The 24,486-nt window shown below is 45.9% G+C and overlaps 1 protein-coding gene across 2 annotated transcripts in view; it reads right to left on the bottom strand.

Annotated features, from left to right (window-relative positions):
* prex2 (phosphatidylinositol-3,4,5-trisphosphate-dependent Rac exchange factor 2) overlaps window positions 1-24,486 on the bottom strand; it is an 84,459-nt gene that overhangs the window by 41,216 nt on the left and 18,757 nt on the right. For both annotated transcript variants that reach the window (XM_029457919.1, XM_029457920.1), the window contains exons 5-19: window positions 21,242-21,343; window positions 19,910-20,071; window positions 17,367-17,500; window positions 16,000-16,103; window positions 13,909-14,058; window positions 13,372-13,513; window positions 9,510-9,610; window positions 8,247-8,350; window positions 8,120-8,169; window positions 4,567-4,642; window positions 3,867-3,939; window positions 2,633-2,775; window positions 2,349-2,441; window positions 1,373-1,521; window positions 978-1,063 (exon numbers count right to left, since the gene is read on the bottom strand). In XM_029457919.1, coding sequence (XP_029313779.1) covers window positions 978-1,063; window positions 1,373-1,521; window positions 2,349-2,441; window positions 2,633-2,775; window positions 3,867-3,939; window positions 4,567-4,642; window positions 8,120-8,169; window positions 8,247-8,350; window positions 9,510-9,610; window positions 13,372-13,513; window positions 13,909-14,058; window positions 16,000-16,103; window positions 17,367-17,500; window positions 19,910-20,071; window positions 21,242-21,343 — 1,669 coding nt within the window. The remainder of the gene's footprint in view (window positions 1-977; window positions 1,064-1,372; window positions 1,522-2,348; window positions 2,442-2,632; window positions 2,776-3,866; window positions 3,940-4,566; window positions 4,643-8,119; window positions 8,170-8,246; window positions 8,351-9,509; window positions 9,611-13,371; window positions 13,514-13,908; window positions 14,059-15,999; window positions 16,104-17,366; window positions 17,501-19,909; window positions 20,072-21,241; window positions 21,344-24,486) is intronic.

Here is a 24,486-nt window from a genome sequence, read left to right as displayed (position 1 = left end):
CAATGACGGGAGGTCATGTGACCTGCTGCAGCTCCTTTATAGTCTGACGTTTGCTTTTTACTGAAACAATCATAAACGTGCTGGTTGTGAAGATTTTCTCACTGAACAAACATATCAAACGTTTGTTTAACACAGAGTTTATTTTCTGCAATAATCCAAAGAAAGAATCCTATTAGCTCTTAGAGCAGGGAACCAGGCGACGCTACCTTCAGGGTCGGACACAGAAGCACGTGCTCCCTGCAGCGCTGCATTAGCACGAGTGTGGACATGACTGGCCTGACTAATATCAGAACCACAAACTTAAAATTAATTTCATCTGTTCATCTCCTCGTCTCTCAGTTTCTCGGCCTCTAATTGGTTTTATCTGCCCCTGTTGACCTCTCCCCCCGGGGGGCCGGACACTGTGACAATCCATGATATTAGACACCTCCAGCATCATTATCGGGTCAGTCTCGGAGGATCATCTACTTAAACACACAGCAGGTTCCCAGGCAACCACCTCCTCCCACAGCACATTTCCCTCTGCTCTCCCACTTAGATCGCTGAAGGTAAGAAAACAAGATCCAATCCCCCTGAAAATGTCCAGACAAGGCCATGGATTGTTTTTAGATTGGACTCTATCTTGTGCCAGCCTCGATAGCGGTGCTACTAAACATGCTGCACCGGGACAGAAACAGTTGCTCTGATGAAAGAATGCTCCTCCATCACAGACAGAAAGTCAGGCGTGTGAATGGGAACATGGAACTTATTGTAATGTGGAAAATAGCTGATTATTCTCCATTTTTTGGAAGCACCATTAACTAACCAGCTGAGCCACATGGAGAGCATGAGCGGGAAAATTGGCCCCTTGTGGCCAAGTCACGCACACCCCAAAATACTGGGGGGGCATCTGCTCGCCAGCTGTGTAACAACAACAGAGAGGCGATGGGAGGACTTTCTCTACACACAGCTCAAGTGTTAGAGGTGCGACCTCTTACCTCTCCCGACAGCGTGGACCACCGAGGGACCGAAGCCACGGATCTGGAAACCCAAACCATCGGCAGAGTCTGGGATCTTTACCGTCCTGGGGACAAGAGGAGGGAAAAGGATGCAGGATGAATATCTCTCTGATCAACCTGCACACATTTGACCTCTCAGAACACAGGAGCAGCTGGTCGACCGCTTAGTTTCTTTGTGTTATTGTGTGTTTGAAAAGGTTTGTTCGGCTTCATCAAAGTCTCACAATAACACAGACAAACGCAGCTTCAGTTCCCCGTCACAAAGGGCTGACTGACCGAAGGTGAAGGTGAATCCTCCTGACTGTGGAGAAGAAGCTCACACACATTAAAGCATCCAAACCTTCCCTTTAATGCACATGTGTCTGCAGACTTACTCCCGAGGCTTGGTGCTGACCAGCACCCTGAGGGGGCCTCTGCTGTGGAAACTCTGCAGAAGGAGAACTTCAACTTCAGCGAAAGGCCTGAGGAACACCAGGTCTCCATTTATGGCAAACAACTTCTTCCCCACCTCCAGACCGGCCATCTTATCACAGAACAGACCAGAAGAGAAGAGTTTGGATTTCCCACAGAATCACACTGAAATGCATTTTGAGCCTCGAGTTAACTTTTAGTTCCCGAAGGATTTCTGTACATCAGCACACACTCCCAGTCAGAGGAGAACATATTGCATAATAACTTTTATCTGAGTGTGCAGCTGGATCCTGTGTGGATTTCTTTGTCCCAGACTGAATATTTAAAAGCAGACACACACGCACGCACGCGCACACACACACACACACACACACACACACACACACACACACACACACACACACACACACACACAGAGCCTCTATGAGATCCAGTGCTACTTCAGGGCCTGAGAGAATTATGGGCCGTGCGCTCAGATTGATCACATTTGCCAGTTTTTATCTGGAAGATCAAAGCTAAACTTCAAATATATGGCGAGCTTTAATGTTTCTAATGTGAGCGTCCATGTTCATCAGCATGAGGGGAGAGGTCTCTGAACAAACTGTGTGTGACGAACACTTCGTCAGGAATTAATTAATCGAGTCCAAGCTTAAAATCGTGAAATTTAATCAAAAATCACTTTATTACACGTCTCATTTAAAATGTTGCCAAAAATAAACAAGATCCTTTAAAAAAACATTAAATTTTGCACTTATCAGCGCAACTGTGAAGCTATTAAAGATTTGTCTGAGACCAACAGTAACATGACAAAAGTTCGGAAAATATATAAAATAATTGATATGTAGTATATCTGTTATTCTGCACAAATGACATTTTTGAGTGTGTGTGTGTGTGTGTGTGTGTGTGTGTGTGTGTGTGTGTGTGTGTGTGTGTGTGTACCTCAGCGGGGGAGCCCTTCTCTACAGACTTGATAATGGGGACTCTGTTCCTCTCTTCCAGGGTGAAGCCGTACCCTCCGTCCGTTGGCCTTATCTGGAACAAAAAACATCTCCCATCAGCAAAGTCCCCAGATGGCTGCAACACAAACACTGCACACACAGATGCTGCTGCAGACAGATAGCAGCCGGCGTACTATTTGCTTACTGAAGTATAAAATGGACTTTCTCAGAGTTAGTCTGTTCTAAAGTCTCAGCATGTTCCACAGATGATCAGTGAGCGCTCACCAGCAGAGACTTGGAGATCACGTTCTCCACTATCTTCAGGTCGTGCTTTACAGGCTTGTGTTTGGTGTTGGAACCCTCCATCTCCTCGTCAGCGAAGAAACGGAACAACAGCGGCTCGTCTTTGAACTCACTCTTTTCCAACACTGGAGGAGACAACAACAGGACATGAATGATCACATCTAATGTTTTAACGGTGTAGCTCCTTAACTACAGATCTTGTATAAATCTTATATTTATAGATGATTTTTTCCATCTAAATGAAAATCAATGAACAGACTTTTAAAACTCGTTGTGTGATCCATCACTTTATTTTGGAAGGATGCAAATGACACGGAAAAACATTTGGAAAACGTTTATTTAAGTTGAAGGCAAGTGAGAAGCTTTGTTGTTCGTTAGGTTTATTTTTAATTATAAAGAATAATAAGCGTAGAGTTTTAAATAATTGCTCTTTGTAAAAGAGAAAGTCAACATTTTTCCGTACAATAAATGTGTACATATGAACAACGACCAAGCTTTTATTTTACCCTCTTAAAAAAACAAACATTTATTTTCTTCTTTATATTTAATGTTATTGGGCCTGCTGGTAGAAGTTGTGTGTTTATCAGTTTGTGTCTCTGAGATTCTTGTGTTGTTTTGTTTTATTGTTTTCTTGTTTTCTTCGTCTTACGTCCCGTGTTGTTTTAGTTTCATGCTTGTAATCTTCACTTGGTTACTTCAGTCAGAAGTATGCAGGAAGTCAATGATTGTGTACGTACAGGCATAGCCCTAACCACACACACACACACACACACACACACACACACACGCACACACACACGCACACACACACACACACACACAGGATTATAGTAGAAATGGAAAAAGAAGAAGAGTGGTGGCGTTCTAAAAGAGGATGCTGAATGCCAGACGCCCTCTGTGAGGTTTCTGTGAGGGTGGTGATGGCCTAGTGTTCTAGTGGTAAGGCTTCCAAACAGAACACCAGATCGTTGTGAGTTCAATACCAGAGCTGCACCATTGTGCCCCTGAGCAAGGTACTTAACCCTGAGTTGCTCCAGGGAGACTGTCCCTGTAGTGAGTTCACTGTAAGTCGCTCTGGATAAGAGCGTCTGCTAAATGACCTGTAATGTAATGTAATGTAATGTAATTTTCTCCAAAGCATTTCATCTCTCAGGTCCAGAAATGTGTTAGTTTGTTTTGGATGTGTTGAGATGCTCAGCGGTGTGAGGTGTCGTACCGTGGTGCATGAAGCCGTTGTCGCACAGCTCCACCCCCAAAATCAACGCTTCCTCCCGGGTTCTGCAGTCCCCCTGCAGCAGAGAGGTGAAGAGAGGAGGCAGGGGAGAAGGTTTTAAAGAGCAAGAGAAACAGAACAAAGGACATTCTATGTTTACAGACCAGTCAAACTGTCCCCCCCCCCCCTTTAGTTCCAGCAGAGCCACTCCACGCTCCGTCTCGAACGCAGCCAGAATCCTGTCTAGACGGCAGCGTGCGACAGCTCCTGAAGTCCTGCTGAAGCAGTGAGAGCTTCAAACTAACTGGACGACACACACACACACACACACCAACATGTGATGTCTGCTATTGATTGTGTGGTGGTGGCCGTGTACATTTCTTTTCTTTGTTGTCATCCTGGACACGACTATCAATCTGTCAGCCTCAAAGCTTCCTGTCAAAGTCACTAAAGCTGAGCGGTCCAAAGTGTTCAGATGCCAAGAAACGCTTTGTTGTCTCGTTTCCTCTGCTGCACATCTGAAGCGGCCGCAAGACTACATACAAGAAGTTGATGCGTTTCAAGCTGTTTAATAATTCACAAAGAAAACCTTTCACTCTTTTATTTATCAATAAACATTAACATTGATGTGGCGCTTCATCACTCTGTGTGATTATTGTATTTAACTTGCTGAATATTGAGTGTTACTCTCCGCTGTCCTCACCTGAGCAATGAGCCAGTCTATCAGCTTGTTGGCCATCACCACTGACTTGTAGGTCCGCAGATGGTAGTCCTTATCCCTGGAGGGGCAGAAGAACACTTGATGAGAATGATTCAGAAACCTGTTACCGTCACCTGTGTGAGCCACGTGAGGCGTTTAAACCCAGATGGTGAATGAGTCCTCGCTCCGTATGAACAGTAATGGAAGGTGAATGATTGACAGCTCATCATCAATCTAACCGACTTTCTGATGGTCGCTGCCACTAAACCAGCATTCCGGCTGGTGACGGCCCCTGCAGTGTTTCGGCCCCGAGGTGCCCCATGTCAGTCTGGTATTACCCACAATGCCGCACTAACCCCGAGGAATGCCGTCTGAAATGGAGCCGTGACTTTCCCATGAACACAGGGGCCTCCCCGGGGACACACGGGGGCCGAGCTGCAGCCCGGGAAAGTCCAGAACCACCGTGACTTACACCAACCGACCACAAGCACACACACACAACCACACACACACAACCACACACACACATTCACACACACAGTTCAGACAAGCCAAACATGACATGTGGGCCAAGTTAAAGTCCAATCTCACGATGCGTTAAAATACACATTTTACACATGCTGCACTTAATGTGTTTTTGGCCATTAGACTATCGAATCGAGAAAGTATGAAGTCTGTCAGGCTTCCTCTTGTAGAGCAGCTCTATATGCACAAAGCATTTGGACCAGAACAGGCAACAGAACCATGTTTCTGCCCTGGATGGGAGCGAGGAGGCTGCTGGTGCACGGTGAGCTGTCAGAGTGAAAGATGGGGTAAACAGGTCCAGTGGGCCGGCACATGCCGGGGTGAGGAAACAGCAGTTGGGGGAGTAGCAGAGGGAAAGGGCAGAGAGCTTTTTAACTTGCTCCAAAGAGGAAAGTTTGCCTTGACATTTTGTTTCGGGGTAAATTGATGATGAAGGGAAATGTTCCATTTTCAAAGCTTTCTTTGGAATATATTATGAAGAAAGTTCCAGATTTAATCAACTATTTCAGTCCTGATGAATTACTCAAGAGCAGCGAACCGTGCCCTTAGTTATTTTTGAAAATCCAACACATACATCCATAAATATTGAGTTCCTGGAGGACTCGTCAGCATAATGAAGAAAACCTGTCAATATTCATCAGACGCTGAACTGAAAGGCCAGTCTCTCCATCGAGTGTGAAGATCGAGGATCGCCACTGTAACGCAGCCTCTCTCTAACGCAGCCTTTCTCTAACGCAGCCTCTCTGTAACGCAGCCTCTCTCTAACGCAGCCTCTCTGTAACGCAGCCTCTCTCTAACGCAGCCTCTCTCTAACGCAGCCTTTCTCTAACGCAGCCTCTCTGTAACGCAGCCTCTCTCTAACGCAGCCTCTCTGTAACGCAGCCTCTCTCTAACGCAGCCTCTCTCTAACGCAGCCTTTCTCTAACGCAGCCTCTCTGTAACGCAGCCTCTCTCTAACGCAGCCTCTCTGTAACGCAGCCTCTCTCTAACGCAGCCTCTCTGTAACGCAGCCTCTCTCTAACGCAGCCTCTCTGTAACGTAACGCAGCCACTCTGTAACGTAACGCAGTCTCTCTGTAACATAACGCAGTCTCTCTGTAACATAACGCAGTCTCTCTGTAACATAACACAGTCTCTCTGTAACGTAATGCAGCCTCTCTGTAACGTAACGCAGCCTCTCTGTAACGTAACGCAGTCTCTCTGTAACGTAACGCAGTCTCTCTGTAACGTAACGCAGTCTCTCTGTAACATAACGCAGTCTCTCTGTAACGTAACGCAGCCTCTCTGTAACGTAACGCAGCCTCTCTGTAACGTAACGCAGCCACTCTGTAACGTAACGCAGTCTCTCTGTAACGTAACGCAGTCTCTCTGTAACGTAACGCAGTCTCTCTGTAACGCAGCCTCTCTGTAACGTAATGTAGTCTCTCTGTAACGCAGCCTCTCTGTAACGTAACGCAGCCTTTCTCTGTAACGTAACGCAGCCTCTCTGTAATGTAACACAGCCTCGCTGTAACGCAGCCTCGCTATAACGTAACGCAGCCTCGCTGTAACGCAGCCTCTCTGAAACGCAGCCTCTCTGTAATGCAGCCCCTCTGTAACGCAGCCTCTCTGTAATGCAGCCTCGCTGTAACGCAGCTTTGCTGTAACGCAGCCTCTCTGTAACGCAGCCTCGCTGTAACGCAGCTTTGCTGTAACGCAGCCTCTCTGTAACGCAGCTTTGATGTAACGCAGCTTTGATGTAACACAGCGTCGCTGTAACGCAGCTTCGGTGTAACCCAGCCTCGCTGTTACGCAGCCTCTCTGTAGCGCAGCCTCTCTGTAACGCAGCCTCTCTGTGTACGTAGTCACGTACGTCTTCTGTATTAACATATTACTGTGTGGACACAGTATTAACCTAAAGTGGACATTTCAAACTGTACATTCAGATGCCTGGAGCTGTGTGGGGGTGCACCGTGTACGCTCCCCGCTTCACTTCATCTCCCTCGCTCTGCCAGGAAATTATACCTAATTAGTCCGGGGCTGGTTGCTCCAATTAAACTCTGGCATTCCCAGGCCCTTTGCTGCATTGTCTTGCGCTCTCAGTGGGAATGCGCTGCACAGATATGCTGGATAACAACACACAACTCTCATACACGACAGGAGTTTTTACATGGAGAGGCCTCAACACAAGCGCCGATGGACTGAATGCTGACACACACATAATCAGCCTTCAGGCTTTGTAGTATCAAACAGAAGCTCGGCGCTGAGCGCAGGATCAGCCAGCTCCCCTTCCAGCTATGACACAGTTTTATTGGTGTGAAATTAAAGCTTTTCTCCAGGCCATTTGACATCCAGCATTAACAGGCAACCTTGATGCGGTGCTTTGCGGTGAAACACATTAGCAGCCTGATCCTCAAACACGTTTTAAAAAACAACACAGAACCTGTTGCATGGCAGCGAATGACTCCTATAAAATGAGATTACTGCACTAACTCTGTTAGACAAATGATGTTTCATCACATGTGCCAGAACCTCCTTAAAAAACACCTGTTTCACATTTAGCTCTCAGTTTCATGAGCATGCTGGATGTTCTGCTTTCACATGTTCACACTAATTACCTGCTACTTTTATTATTCTGAGTAAATCTGAATGAAACAGAATCGAACACAAAACAAAGTGTTTAAAATGTCTAATTAGCATCATGTTGAAGAAATGAAACCAATGTGTAGCTGCTGCAGCACGACTTCCAGAGCTCAGGGTCAATATGCTTAATTAAAATGCTTCACAACAAGAAAGACTTTAACTGATGACTGAATGGAGTCATGTGACCCAAACATGTAGAGACACAACAGTATTCCTCGTCACATCTGGGAGACCTCGAGAGGCTCAGGTACCATCTGTGGCAGCTCCTCCTCAGTCGGCATCTCGTTAAAAACAATGAGCTCATCGCTCACACATTCTCCTCCTATAGTTAGACGCAAGAGCCAGATGCTAAGCTACTGGCGGCGCATCTGCAACGTTGCAACGGGGAGAAAAAGAAAATGGCCGCCTACCTGATGACAGGAGTGAAGAGGCTGTGAAGACGGCAGAAGAGACGAACACCCTGAGAGAAACAAGTGAGGAGATTAGTGAGCGACAGGTGTGTAGGATTTATATTAGATATTAATATTATCTAATTACCTTAGAGATGACATCATGCGTGTCACTTCGGCGGTGGTAGGTGCCATCGTCGTAGCGAAAACGGTACAGCACGGGCTCGGGTTTGAACTGGTGTTTGTCTGTGACTAAAAGCAATCCAAGACATGCGTAGGTTTGTGAGAGAAGTGCCAGAATTAAGTCTCAAGCCTTCAGGCGGCTTCACATTCCAGAGTGTAAGAGGTTTAAAAACATATTGAAGCATCTTCTCCAGACATGAGGAGGACGACACACACAGATAACAGCTGCTCAGAGCTGCAGCTTCAGGGGACCCTGCACAACAGTAACAACTCTTCTCTTTCAGGAGTCTTGGCTGCAGCCGCGGCTTCCATTAAAGGTTTTTATGAAAAGATATTCTCTCGTTTTTCTGACAGCGCTGTGACAGAGCTGCGAGTTATTCCTCCGCCAGGAAACGGCTCGTAAGCCCAAACTCATTTCTCTGTGAGGAAGCAATAAAGCACCCGAGTGATTTAAGATACAACCTGGCTGGGGGCCCTACTCTTCTGAGAAAAATAAAAAACATACAGAGCAGTGCGCACCATTTAGCCAGCTTAAGCCTCGTGCACCAAATACATGTAAAGCACAGAGCAGATATTACACGAGAAGAGATTAACATTTATAAAGCTTCACCTAAACAATGCTTAAATGGGACGCCTGCTGAGACATACGTAAACCAGGTAAACGCATCAGGCAGGGGGTGCGTCTGCACAGCTGCAGCGATTCATGGAAATGATCTTTTCTCATTAAAGTTATTTTTCATGCAGAAATACTGTTTTAATCCTCAAACATGGAGAAGTACTGCTTCTGTTGCACAGCTCCTGATGTTTAAGGAGACTTTAAGACCTCTGTTGTCTTAAATTTAAGACCAATTTCACGTTCCATTTTTTCACAACCCGGATCTGCCGCACGTTAATGCAAGAAGCATTTGGATTTTAAATAGATTTTAATGTTCCCATTTTAAAATGCAACGACAGAAAACTCTTCATAAAGTCTTGCTTCCCTTGTCTCAGCATTTGTAAGACTTTTGAAAGACATTTTAATATTAATAAACCTTATTCTTATATTAATGTAATGAAAGTCTATTGTGAAGGATCCAACGGAACACGTTATATTACAGTCATTTCACACATCAGACCTTTAATGTAGAAAATGAAGACAAAGGTTAGCGGCTCCGTGCAGCACAGAGAGGAACAGAGTTGGGTAGATTGTTGGAGACGTGGAACATAAAGAGAGGAGAGCAGGACTAACCGTGGTGGATGATGCCGTTCTCCAGCAGAGCCTGACCCAGGTGAACACCTTCCTCCGGGTTGCCCGTCTCACCGATCTCCATCAGCCAAGACACAAACTCACTGTGGGAACACAGAAACACTGACATTAAGTGAGGCACAGACCCCCACAGGGAAGCCCCCAGGCCTCCGTAAAGAGGATGCGTGATCTGTGGAAACAGCTCTTGATAATCTGATAATTGTAAATCCTGTTGTGAGTCTGTTGTGAGTCTGTTGTGAGTCTGTTGTGAGTCCTCACGACCTCCTGGATCAACGTTTACTCTAAACACTTTGTTGGTGAAGAGGAATGATTGGCTTGATGCCGGGGGTCACATGGGTTTGTTAAAACCACCAGCAGTTAGTGTGTGCTGTGATGATGTGACACCGTGAAGTCGGATGTTGGGAAGTGCACGATGGAAAATGAATGTTTTGCTTCATTTACAAACAAACCAGAAGAACAAAGAGCATCCGATCCTCTGAACGCCCAAATGAGATAAATGGGATAATTCTCCATAATTTAGTGACTCAGAGAGAGAGAGGACAAAACAAATGAAGAGGGCGAGGACAGGCAGAGAGGCAGCAGCATCACGTTACACCCTCCATGTCCCGTCTCTCTGGAAGACAAACAAACACGACCAGCAGCACCGCTGGAATTCAGTGGGATTGACGGAGGTGGCGGGGTGTCAGCGTGGAGCCGACGCGGGCAGCGATAAACGTTTTCAGAGAAACAACTGAGCAAACACTTCTGTCCCTCCGTCACCATCCCGGGCGTCTTTCTCCTCCGCAGCCGACCGCAGGGAAAACAAGCCTATAACAACGTCCATTTATCAACCTCTGCACCTCAACACCCTGAAGCATGGACTGTTCTCATGGCCTCCAGCTGATTAAGATCACATATGCAATAAACATTTTCATGCAATTTAAATCTACATGTGGAGCCAAATCAAATCAACTCCACAGAACTTCTTACTATGAGGCACGGAGGCTTTCAGCAACACAAACCCTTTCTCTGTTTTATGTTTGTTACATGTGGGGAACCTGAACACACCACTAACACATATGATGCATATTTATCTGTTCAATAAGGAACATAGCTGTGAGAATATTCTCTCCACTCACCACTCCAACACCAGTAGTCACGCAGATCAGTACGTTTTATGGGCCAGTGTTCTACTTTTAACTTAACTTGAGATTGAAACCTTTGTTACTCGTCTCTTATCTGATATCCCAGCTGTGTGCAGGAGAGCAGCGGGGGAGCTTCACTACACTCTGGTATCTACTTGGTATATTAGCTGATATGTGAATATATGGCCTGCTTCATGTACAAACTGTCGTCTACCTCCACACGCAGCAGCAGCCTTTTATTCAGCGTTGTGTCAGAAACAAAGAGCCGAGGCTGACGAAGACAAAGGGCAGTTCTTACAGGACGTGTAACCTTTTCATGGAGCTCTTTAAGGTTCTTTTCATCCACATGTAGCAGGAAGCAGAGTCGTGTCACACTCTGAGTCTCTTCGCTTTTCTGTTCCAGCTTTAAACTGGACGATAACGAGCAGCTCGCCGGCTGCCACGCACATTTCCTTTGATGAATTACACTGTCACAGAACACTTAAAGGGGAGGAGCTTGAGACCCAAAAATAGCCTTTGGACTTTTAAAAAAAAGAAAAGAGAAAGAGGAGGAAGGAGAATAAAGGCGAAGCATTTCACAATGGAGGGAGTGGAGCTGAAGCCAGAGGCAATGTGGCTTTCATCAGAGACATACCATGCTGGTTCCACTTCAACCATTACGCCTACAACGTGATCATCTCCATCATCATCTCAGACTAGGGGAGTACAGAGGGGCTCGGGGGGCTTTTCACCCACAAGTGGTCATCCAGGTGTTTGGCGAGCTGCATGTAGAAGACACATTTCTCCCCATCAGCTGACAGATCCAGTCCTCCTCCGCACCGCCAGGATCTGGTGCAGCGAGGACCAAAGGAGAAAGTAGCTCCTCGCCCCCGACCGCCACGTCGTGTAACGTGGCCACAACTATGTCCTATTGGTGGTCCGTCCCCCCCCTCTCTCCATGCTTTAAAAATAACAGATTGTGTTCTGGCTGTTTAAGCCCTGTGTGATTATTACATCAAAACATCTCCGTAAAACTTCAAGCAAATGGAAAACACGTCTTTCTGACAGTAGTGGAGCGTTCACAAGCTGTTGTGTGAGTGAAGAGTCGAGATAGAAGCATCGTCTAATAAACAACCAAATACGACGAGAAAATGTTTTTTAGGCTTTTTTCTTTTAATGGCCGTGTCGTCACTCTATAAAAAGACCCTCACATAGAAATCTCATCTTCAAACATGGAGCTCTGCAGCAGCTCACAGATGTTTGCAGACTTCAGGATTACAATGTGGAAGGAATCAGAAGAAGGGAGGTCGCAGTTGTTTGTTATCAAGGTTTCCTGTGAAAGGCTGAAAGAAGCATCTTATCAGCAGTTTGAGGATCACATGGTTCTCGTTAACGCTGCAACTCACCATCATTTTCATTATCGGATCATGTGCTGATTATTTTCCTAGATTAATCTTTATAAAATATACAAAAGTAGTGGAAATGTCCGTTCCAGTTTCTCCAAGTCCAAGGTTTGTCTTTAAATGTCTTGTTCTGTCACTTTAATAGGATATAAGACAGAAAAGCAGCAAATCTCCATATTTGAGGCTGAAATATAATTTAAAGACATTTTTGCATGAAAAATTACTTTGACAAATATTTTGATAAACGATTACTCGCTGATTATTTTGCTGCCGATCGACTAATCGTTGCAGCTCTACTTCTGCTTCCTGTGTACATCAGTCATCGGAGCCTGTGGACTTTGGAAGTATTTCAACTCTAAACGTAGAGAGAGTTTCTGGGCAGGATTAAACTCTGGGGAAACATTTTTACTCATTCGCATGAAAACCGATATGACAGCAAGACATCTGATGAAAGCAAAAAAGCGAAACGAGGGCATCAGCTCATGCATGTTGCAAACAGCTCAAGGACAGGATTCAGAGCAAAGCTTTACAGTAAATCCCTCACCTATCAGCAAATGATACGACTTACAAAAAAGTAAACATGGAAACATGAGGAAACTCAAGGACAGGAAGAAGCGACGGACACACAGCTGGTCAGCGAGACTCTTCTTCTTAAGACAGGGTAGGATATGTGGAGGTTGCAATATTACAGTTCTGCAGAGCGGTAACAGGAAGTGGGCTCACCTTCTCTAGAACTGTGCGCTGTGGCATTTCTACAGCCCACCAGAGAGAAGCTGATGGACGGGGTCGTGCACACAGCTTCAGAGATAATTGGCTGTGAACTCCCCAACATTTCTGAACTGTAGCAGATCCACAGTGAGCAGAAAAGTCTGCACACACTCTGCACACACTCCTCAGTCGTCTGCCTTCAGGTAAAGGACTACACGGTATCAGGACGAGAACATCCTGAAGCAACGTGCGTCCTAAAAGCTTCACTGCTGCATGTGTTGTTGCTACTGTTTTGTGATCTTGTGCACAACTATTATTAGTGTATTTTTATTTCCTCGTATTGTTTTTATGCATTTCTTTATTTTTCTTGGATCGTTTCCACTGATCTGCTCATTTGTTCTGTTTAGTTTTCTTTTTTGTTAATGTTTGCTGTTGTCCTTAAGTTGAGAGGTCTGTGGCTTGTTCACCTCTCCTGACACTTTTGATCATTCTCTGGGTGTATGCAGTCTTACAGATTGTTGTTTATATGACATTATTAAATCTCAACATGTGAGATACACAGAATGAGATATTTCCTCAGGTTCATCTCTCAGGTCCTCACTTACTCCCCCACACTGATGACAGTCTTACCTTCCCAGGAAGCACTTGGGGAAGGTGGTGAGCTTGCGTTTACGGTCCTTAATGAGGTTGTTGTTGGTCATGAGGTGGTAGAGCTTCTCCCCCTTCTCTGAAACCATCACCCAGGTGTCCTGCTCCATGCCCAGCCTCAGACCTGAAGTTCACAACAACATTAGTCATATTTTACCAGGTACCTTGATCTCCATGATATAATATATAATGACTAAGAGAGTAAAATACACTTTACTGTAGTTCAGCCTTTAACACTCACACATCGTATAGTTTCCCTTTAAGGAGTGTCAGCCCCGACACACACTCACACTCACACTCACACACACACACACACACACACACAAACTCACACCAACACTAACACTCGCACTCACACACACACTTTGTCCTTCACTCTTTAGATGCACATCCACAAACTAATCAGAACTGGGATTTTCTCCCTTTTTTCATTATTCAGGTTAAATTGCTCTGTATTGAACACAACTTCAAATCACAGACCCCCCCCCCCACCCCCCACCCTCCGGAAGCACTTCTTACTTTTCCTGCGCTCCCTCTCCTTCATGATGGCCTCCAGCCACTCCTGCTTCTCCTCCGGGGTCTTGGCCATGCACACGAACCACTTGTTCTTGGCCGTGTTGTGGATCTTCCAGCCGTTGTTCACTATGTTCCCGCTGCTGTGGTAGTCAGCTGGAACACACACACCAGTTTACTTTTAGTTCTTCTAGCGAGAGGCGGAGCGACGCACGTCTCTGTTGTGTTCTTTTAACTCGTTAAGGCTCAGAGTAGTTTAAAGGGGAAGGACATGTATCAGCATAAATGTAACGTGACGTAACGTAACGTAACGTAACGACGTAACGTAATGTAACGCAATTTAACGCACTGTAACGTAATGAATCAGCGTAACGTAAAGTAACGTGATGAATCAGTGTAACGCAATGTATCGTAACACAATTTAATGCACTGTAACGTCAGCGTAACGTGATGAATCAGCGTAACGTAACGTGATGAATCAGCGTAACGTAACGTGAAGAATCAGCGTAACATAATGTAACGTAACACAATTTAATGCACTGTAACGTCAGCGTAACGTGATGAATCAGCGTAACGTAACGTGATGAATCAGCGTAACGTAACGTGAAGAATCAGCGTAACATAATGTAACGTAACACAATTTAATGCACTGTAACGTCAGCGTAACGTGAAGAATCAGCGTAACGTAACGTGATGAATCAGCGTAACGTAACGTGATGAATCAGCGTAACGTAACGTGAAGAATCAGCGTAACGTAACGTGAAGAATCACCGTAACGTAACGTGAAGAATCAGCGTAACTTAGTGTGATGAATCAGCATAACATAATGTACCGTAACATGATGAATCATCGTAACGTGAAGAATCAGCGTAATGTAACGTAATGTAACGTAGTGTGATGAATCAGCGTAACATAACGTAATGTAACGGGATGTAACGTAATGAAGCAGCACTGATCATGACGCTGTAAACGAAGTCTGCTTCACAGTAAACGAGGGTTACAGCTCCGATGATAGCAATCGGGCTCAGAACAGGAAACAGAGCAGAACAGACACATCTGATGAATCACGCAGCTCTTACGCAGAAGTCTGATTTCTAATTTCCAGAAAACAACATCCATCATAAAACCATTGAGAATAAAGTACTCCGTCTGCAGACTCATTCCTCCCAGCCGCAGTGGCCCTCAGCCTATCAAGTGCTTCATTGATTATCGCTCTTGTCCTTTAACGAGATAAACGAGGGGACACACATGCAGAAGGAGAACCATCCATCAGCATTATTTACTAGTGTTCAGAAAACTCCCACAGAGACGAGCGGCTGCTTGTGATTCACCACCTACGCTCACATGCAGGCGTTGAGAATGTACAGAAACCCAAAGCTGATGGAAATGATCTCTTGAATCTGCGCCATTATTCCCATCTCTCAGGGATCACTTCAAACGCTTCACCGCCTGACCTCGGCTTGTGTCCCTCTGAGGGTGTAACAAACAGCATCACAATCATCCATTACTCCCATCTGAAAGCCTCTACAGCGCGGTGTCCTGTAGATGCTGTGCCACGCCTCCAGGGCGTTTCTCAACCTCAGGCAGGAAGTGTGTGTACATTTCTTTCTGTAGGAATCCAGGCTGAAATACTCCTGTCGCCCCGGATTTCAGATTGAGATCTCCCGCCTGTGGTGCAGAACACCCACGAGTTACTGCACCGCCGCCTGCCTCACGTGTTTATCCTCCCTCTGCAGACCCAAACCCATCCATCTCTCACCAAACACCCCGATGCTACGGCCTATCCAGGTCTGCTGCAGAGGAAATGATGGCTTCTATAAATGATAATCAGAGGCTGTGTGAGGCCAAGACACACACGCGCAGCAGCAGCGCAGTAACCAGAGACGCCTAACTAAACGTTTATAGGTGAATCATATTTTTCTATCGTCAATCCAAGTGTAAAATCACATGCTGTCAACGTTCCTGCGTGAGTTATTATGGGATGTTTTTAAAACCGCTGCTGCCAGGAGTGCTGAAATAAAGACTGAGGATCAGAGGGCACAAAAAGAGAAAATCTAACTGCGTCCAAAGTTTGCCTTTCTTTACAGGAGCACTCACCCGTGCCGTCGTCCACGTTTTCCACCTCCATCACCTCCGTGTTGATCCTCCCTCTGAACAGGTAACGAGGAGCCTCCGTGGCCGTCTTACTGTTTTTTAAACGTCTTGATAAAAAGGAGCAAACACAAGAATTAGCCAATAATCATTTCATGTTGTTCCTCACTGTTAATACGCATCACTCACTACATTTAGGATGTATAAGAGACTAACTGTGATCATCTGATGTTTACATTACACAAGGACAACAAATTTAAGTTCAGAGCAACTTTCTCTGTCTTTTGCTTTTCCTTTCTTCAGTCTGTGAATCTGCTTTCATGTGCTACCTGCAGACGCTACGCTGCAAACAGCACGTACAGTAACATCGAGGCAGGGGGCAGCTTGGTGGGTGGTGGGTAAACAAAGACACGTAGAGGGGACACACAGCAGTGTGAGCTGCACAGAGCTGCATCACGGGGAGGAGACACGTGCCTCTTGCAGGAAGCAATTTACCAACAAATTCCCTCAAATTTTTGTTTCATACCCACGTTTTGTGCTTATTCTGTTAGAACCCGTTGATTTGTGGGATGTTTTATTATCTTTGCTACTCTTTGGTAAGAGAAACTTTTACGAGCGGTCAAGAGCACTCACATGAATATCATATAATCAAGTTTAGATGATTATATGCTTCAGAGTGATTCTAATGATGTGATTATTAAAGACTTTTGGTGCATTGAGTTAAAGTATAAACCTTCTGTAACAGCAGTACTGACACTCTGCAGAATCATGTTCACTTTGTTTAACTAACACTTTCACTGCTGCTCAGCTTCTTCTTCTTCTTCTCTTTAATTCTTGTGCATGTGAGTCTTTGCACACGGCACAAGAGCTGCCCTTATATGGAGTCATTACCTGCTACTAATGAACACGATCAAGAGGATTCATCATTCAGCACATGTGGGTGCTTACGACCGTGTGGTGCATCTGGAGTTCACTTCTCTTAACACCAATGGAGATGTGGAGCTGCAGGAGAAACACTCTCTGCGCTCCCACGGTGCTTGTCTAGTTTAGTGCATTACCTGAGAGATAAATCTAACGCTCCCACAGATGGTGGTTAATATCCCCACCTAGACTAATCACATGTCCCTGTTCCCTCAATAAACACGTCTCTCCTCCACTGCACAGTTCTCTGCTCCCTCACAATGAACTGAAAGGCTTCCCTTAGTGCTTTCCTTAAACGTGCAGTAAATGATTTAGAGCGTCCATGCTGTAAATGTTCTGTAGGAGGAGTACAGAATACAAAGGGAATGTATTTATTATTTATTTATTGTCTAAAGAGTACACACTGTAGAGAGAATCTAAATGCATCTTAGAGTAATGCATAAAGACGCCACCTGTTCTTCTTCTTGCAGTAGACCAGCAGCTTGTCAAACAGGAAGAAAATCCTCTCCTGTATGTTTCCAGCTGAGATCTTCAGGAGGACGCCGTGCATGAGCATCTCTGTGCACGTGTCTGTGATGTTGGAGCCCTGCAGAGCAACATGTGGGCAAAAGGTCAAACAGAGTGAAACAGACGCACGGACATGGAGCGACACGCGGGACACAAAGTATCAAACTAGCAAATCATGTTAATGTGATTAATGAGAACGTTTCTAGTAATGAGCTCCTTTGTGTATCTAGAAAAGCGCCGTGTAAATGAAACGTATTAAATGATTCCTCTACTATTGAATGTTCACACAGTCGGGGCAGGAGGAGGGCTCACACAGCCCAGCCTTTCCTGCTCCCTCCCTCAGGGCTCAGTGAAAACACTGCCGCTTCCTCACAGCAGATTGCTGTGGGACTTTAAAATGCACTGGCCGTTAATAGCTCCTATAGAATAACATCCCGTCAAACGGTGTGTTGCATTGTCGCGCCCAGTCACCATCTTGGCTAGTGTTCCTGCAGTGAGTGATAAAGTGTGCTGTCTGTCCCTCACCTTGCCTGCTCTGGGAATTTATGTCCCACGTTTGATCGGCCCTTCAGAGCTAAAAATAACTCCCATGTGCATAGAGCCGAAAAATGTGCTAAGCATTTCCTCCTGCTGGAGACATCAGCAGGCCAACACCGACCCGCACCCTTTTTATCCTGCGCCCTTCCCTTCTGCCCACCCCCCCAACCCTCCACCCTCCTCTCCAGTCCCGCTCTCTCCCTCTATCTCCTTTATTCCTCCCTCCACACTTCTTTCTTTTAACTCCCCAGCTCCGGACCAGATGTTAAACTGTGTGCACACAGACATGGAACTTGTCCTGGTCACTTGAAGGAGCCACTGCTCCAGACTTCAGAGCTGCACTTCCTTAATGGAAGAACAGACACTTCCTCTCTGTGTTCCAGCCGCTTTCAACAGAAACCTCATTTACTTTCTTTAGATTTCCTTTTTCTCTGCAGCATTTCTCTATCATTCCTCACATTAATCGTGTTCCAGCTCCACAGAGGGTGTTTTCAACACGTTAAACCCTCAGTCATCTGTTTCATCTACAATTCAAGACTCTATTTTTATAGTCAGACAACAGCCAGACATAACAACTGCAGAAATGCATAAAACATTAGGAAGGACAAAGCAGGATGTGCCATTAATTAAGGGAAAAGAATTGCAGAAAAGTGTTTTGAAGTGGTATTTGTCAATTGGCTGAAGAGACGAGAGCATTTTAATGTAATTCATTAAACGAAAGAAGCCAAATCAAGCAAACTCCACAACTCAAAGTAGCTTTTAAAGAACTCTAATTAAACTTAAAACCAGAATGTGGAATGAGACGACTGGAAACTACAGCTGCTCTAAAATTACTAGATTTCTTTGGTCCACAGAGACAAAACGCAGACACTTGCAACACTAACCAACGGGTGACTATGATGACCACTGCCGGCCATCGCCCCGTCCCTCCCACGCGAGGTGAACCTGCCAGGAAGCCCCGAGGGCGGCCAGCTGTGGAGCAGGTCAGCACTAACAAGCAATGAGCCGGGCAGGGGAGCGTCCCTCCATCATTCCTCAGACTCCCACATGCAACCATCTCTCCTGGTTTCCCTTTTCTGTCCACTTCTCTCCGTCTCATTACGTCTGGCATGCAGCAGCAGAGGATCCACAATGAGCTCATGCTTACAATTAATAAAAAGTGCTGAGAGGAAACCGCAGAGAAGCTGCAGCACGAGAGCCAGATATGTCCCCACACCCAACACTAAGACTGCGCGTGTGTGTGTGTGTGTGTGTGTGTGTGTGTGTGTGTGTGTGTGTGTGTGTGTGTGTGTGTGTGTGTGACTTTTACTTATAACAGAATATTTCTACACTGTGCTTTTACTGAAGTCAAATATCTGAAGACTTGAGAATACAGTACTTGTGTGCAGAATACACAGAATACAGCTTTACTCATAACTGTGTATCTTAATTAATTAGAGAAACTGGAACTGTTTCACTATTTCCTGACATTTTAAAGACCAATGAATTGATAATAGAATAATCGTTAGAGGCTCCACTGAAACAACACATGCACAGAAGACTAATCCTGCTCTGCAGAGTCCCGCCTCACTCTTATGGGAGTTACAAGGCTGTTACATAAGCATCTCCTGCCATACAATCTGCTTATTCAGGCTTCATTATTAGGGTTTATTATTCTAAAGGCAACCCTGCAGACCAGGAAGTACAGGCTACCTGACAAGGATTGGATCGGTCCTCCTGAAGCTTTAACGACAGGCTCATCCAGAAGGAAGGAATTTAACCATTGTGAATACAAGTCATTGTTCCCAGAGAACAAGAAAGCTTAACAGGCTGACCAAAGTCACGCCACTTGGGATTCTTGTTGAAGTGCTGGCACAAGAGTAATGGCTTTAAATATGTCATGACTTTGAGCTTTGACAAGACTTTAAGTTGACCTCGCTGGGAGAGATTAAATCATTCAGCTGCGACCCACCTCCCAGCCCTCGATGTGCGACTGCCACTCCTCCAAAATCTCCAACTTCTCCATCTGTCTCTTGGCTTCGTTGATGCTGGAGCACACGGCCTTCATCACCTGCAGAGACTCCTGCACCAGGACGTAGTCGTTGTGCTTCTTCGGGGTTCTTTTCAGAAGCTCCTGCAGATGCAAAGACCACCCAAAGTTATACACAAAGTACAATTACTGTCTCTGCCAGTTTATATCCATGTAGAAACACGGCAGAAGAAGAAGAGCAACAATATGACACAATGAAAAGAGCGGACGCTGAATCAGACGTGTGTTCATTTCTTGCATTAATGTGAGGAAGGTTACATCACATCTGTGTGGAGCCATGAGAAGGAAGTCACGTTGAAGTCGCGTTGAGGTCACACACTTCATCTACGTCAACATCTATACAACAGCTCTGTTTACATGTTGCTGCCTCCATACACCAACTTTATTAACTCAACCAAGAGGAAAGTACAGAGCAACTATCCCTGATCTCTCTCACACACACACACACACACACACACACACACACACACACACACACACACACACACACACACACACACACACACACACACACGCACTTAAACTACTTCCAAACCCAATGTGTGGCTCTGAATCATAAGGATCATGGAGGAAAGCGATGTTTACGCTCCTGTCCCCTGCTTGTTTGCTAACCTTCCTGTGGCTCCTGAGTTCAGTGTTTAGAAACCTTGCTACTGCATCCCACAGCCGAGCAACAGCGATGGCGATCTCTGCGTCTACAGTCTAAACACCACCTTTCAACGTGTCAGATACTACGGGGATGATTTACACTCTTCTGGATATATCTGCAACCAGTGATGTCTATCTGTGTCAGAGAAGGAGGGCCGCGGCAGCTGGAAGACTTCAAGTGGCGAGCATCTGATTACCCGCTTATTATTATTACATCTCTGTGCCCGGGCTGGTGGCTGTGCAGAGAACACCCGGGTGAATTAATAGATCATAACAAGAGGGACGAGAGGGGAGCTCAGACTCAAACACACCTTTGAAAGTGGATTTCATTTCGCTCACGTTTCACGTCAGGAAGTTTCCAAAGCAACAACAGAGAGCAGGTATGAATGAGTCCAGTCAGAGAGTGTGAGTGTGCAGCGCTGAGAGGTCTGCTCTTATTCCTACCATGTGCAGAGTCGTGTCAGAATGTGAGCCCAGTGTTTCATTAGTGAGGTAGAGGCTGAGCCCTCACTAATCACCGGGTGGTACTGGTGGGAGAGAGGTGGAGAAGGTGCGCTGCAGAGGTGCAGAGGGTGTGGTGTCTCCATAAGACAACATCATACTCACTCTGAGCAGCAGTGGGTACTTGCAGATCCTCTGAATAGGAGCGACCAGGTAACCTTCCAGGGGGACCTCCGTGTTCTTCCTGCCTCCCAGTAACATGCAGTTCTGGAGAAGAGGAGGATGAGAGGAGGAGAAGAAGAAGAGGGGGAGAGGAAGAGAGGAGGAGGAGAAGAAGAGGAGAAGAGGAGAGGAGATGAGAAGAAGAAGAGGAGAGGAAGAGAAGAAGAGGAGAGGAGAAGATAACAGGTTTTCATCTTAGAAATATACAATCTACACCCTGATGTATAAAAGAAAAGATAAGAAGTAGAAAGACTTTGGTTCTGCTGAGTGTATTGACGTATGTGCACACTAAAGATATAGGTTCTGATATTAATGTTTTCTTTCTACTGTATGACGGCGCAGAAGGAAGCATCTTCTCTGTTGTTGTTGAGTTTTCTTTATGTATTTCTTTGAGCACCACAACCTGAGAGACTTCTAGTTCCTAAACACTAAACTATCGAGGTTGATACTCTGAATGTCCACCAGATTGTTTTAAAACTCTCAGTCTGGACCAAAGTGACCGACCAAAGATCCATAAATGTATATTTATCATAAACAGAGAGACGTTGCCTTCAGTGGACAGAGTGACCCTCACCATCATGTGGTCGGCTGCAGGTCGTGAGGTCAACACTTCATTATCACTCTCACCTCCCTCTCACCTTAAATGTGAACGAGGTGTCGGCTTACAGCTTCAACAACAAAGCAGCTTTACAGCAGGCCAAAGGTTTAGAGGGGCTAGTGGATATCCCCACCCTGAGGTGTATCAGCACAAAGCTAAGTGTTGGAGGGGAACACGAGAAGGTCAGGTCACCCAAAGGTGCCGTTAAATCAAAGTCAATTAATATCCTCCGGGTTCCTAGATTATAGGCACTCATGAGCAGTAAGTCAGAGCCAGAGCCTCTGATGGTGTGTGTAGTGTGTAGGGTATGTCGTGTGCAGTGTGTGTAGTGTGTAGGGTATGTCGTGTGCAGTGTGTGTTGTGTGTAGGGTATGTCGTGTGCAGTGTGTGTAGTGTGTAGGGTATGTCGTGTGCAGTGTGTGTTGTGTGTAGGGTATGTCGTCTGCAGTGTGTGTAGTGTGTAGGGTATGTCGTGTGCAGTGTGTGTCGTGTGTAGGGTATGTTGTGTGTAGTGTGTGTCGTAGTGTAGGGTATGTCGTGTGCAGTGTGTGTCGTGTGTAGGGTATGTCGTCTGCAGTGTGTGTAGTGTGTAGGGTATGTCGTGTGCAGTGTGTGTAGTGTGTAGGGTATGTCGTGTGCAGTGTGTGTAGTGTGTAGGGTATGTCGTGTGCAGTGTGTGTAGTGTGTAGGGTATGTCGTGTGCAGTGTGTGTCGTGTGTAGGGTATGTCGTGTGCAGTGTGTGTCGTGTGTAGGGTATGTCGTGTGCAGTGTGTGTCGTGTGTAGGGTATGTCGTGTGCAGTGTGTGTCGTGTGTAGGGTATGTCGTGTGCAGTGTGTGTCGTGTGTAGGGTATGTCGTGTGCAGTGTGTGTCGTGTGTAGGGTATGTCGTGTGCAGTGTGTGTCGTGTGTAGGGTATGTCGTGTGCAGTGTGTGTCGTGTGTAGGGTATGTCGTGTGTAGTGTGTGTCGTGTGTAGGGTATGTCGTGTGCAGTGTGTGTCGTGTGTAGGGTATGTCGTGTGCAGTGTGTGTCGTGTGTAGGGTATGTCGTGTGCAGTGTGTGTCGTGTGTAGGGTATGTCGTGTGTAGTGTGTGTCGTGTGTAGGGTATGTCGTGTGCAGTGTGTGTCGTGTGTAGGGTATGTCGTGTGCAGTGTGTGTCGTGTGTAGGGTATGTCGTGTGCAGTGTGTGTCGTGTGTAGGGTATGTCGTGTGCAGTGTGTGTCGTGTGTAGGGTATGTCGTGTGCAGTGTGTGTCGTGTGTAGGGTGTGTCGTGTGCAGTGTGTGTCGTGTGTAGGGTGTGTCGTGTGTAGTGTGTGTCGTGTGCAGTGTGTGTCGTGTGTAGGGTGTGTCGTGTGCAGGGTATGTCGTGTGCAGTGTGTGTCGTGTGTAGGGTATGTCGTGTGCAGTGTGTGTCGTGTGTAGGGTATGTCGTGTGCAGTGTGTGTCGTGTGTAGGGTATGTCGTGTGCAGTGTGTGTCGTGTGTGTTTCATCTCTCACTCCATCAATTACAGTCATAATAGAAGGTCAAAGAACCGGACAATCAATACAGCAGAGATACTTCTGTAACTCTGCTGGACGTTTACAAGTGTTTGTACGGACGTCTGGAAAGTGTGTGACTGAGGAGGAGGAGGAGGAGGAGGAGGAGGAGGAGGGAGAGGGAGAGGAGGGGGGGAGGGAGAATAGGAGGAGGAAGGGAGTGAAAAGGGAGAGGAGGGAGAGAAGGGGAGAGGAGGAGGGGCTTGTCAAGAGAGGGAGATAAGGGTATAGGGAGAGCAGGGGGAAAGGAGGTAAGGGCGATGAGTCGGTGTCGAATTGGAATGGGCAGAAGGGGTGCTACGTGCGATGAGGATGACGGTCTCTTCGTGGTGTAGTATTTGATCTGCTGTGCCGCCTGCGTGAGTGATTTATCGTTTCTCTCATGGTCGACCTTTCTCCTTTCGTCTCTCCTGCTTTGGCCTTCGTCTGCTCCTTTTCTCCGGGTTACTATGTGCTTCTCGTGCTTCTTTCTCTCTTCTGGTCGCTCCTTTCTCCTCTTTTCCCCTCGCGTTTCCTCTTTGTCTCTTTTGCTTTCTCTCCTTCTTTCTTCCTTTTCTCTCCTTTCTGCCTTTCTCTTCTTTCTCTTCTTCTTTTCTTCTTTTCTCTTCTTTCTCTCCTTTTTCTCTATCTTTCTCTCCTTTCTTACTACTTCTTCTTCTTTTCTCTCCACTTTCTCTCCTTACCTCTTCTTCTTTCTCTCCTTGGTCTCTTCTGTTCTCGTCGTTCTCCACTTCTTCTCTCTCCTTTCTCTCCTTTCTCTTCTTCTTTCTCTCCTTTGTCTCTGCGTAGTCTCTCCTTTGTTGCTCTTGCGTTCTTCTGCGCTCCTTGGCATGTTTTGCCCCACGTGTGTGTGTTTGTTGTGTGTGTGTGTGTGTGTGTTGTGTTTGTGTGTGTGTGTGTGTGTGTGACACTTGAGGCGATGTGTTTTCACACAGAAATCAGATGTATTTCCCTGAGGTAGATGTTTAACAATAAAGCTTTAGAGCGACATGTGGCGAAGACTAAACTGAATCCAATGGATTTATGCAAAAACAGATTTAAGGAAAAGCA

The sequence above is a fragment of the Cottoperca gobio genome, chromosome 20 (assembly GCF_900634415.1).
Source record: "Cottoperca gobio chromosome 20, fCotGob3.1, whole genome shotgun sequence".
Classification (NCBI taxonomy): Eukaryota; Metazoa; Chordata; class Actinopteri; order Perciformes; family Bovichtidae; genus Cottoperca; species Cottoperca gobio.
The sequence above is the reverse complement of the archived record's forward strand: the minus strand, read 5'-3'. Positions and strand labels throughout refer to the sequence as shown.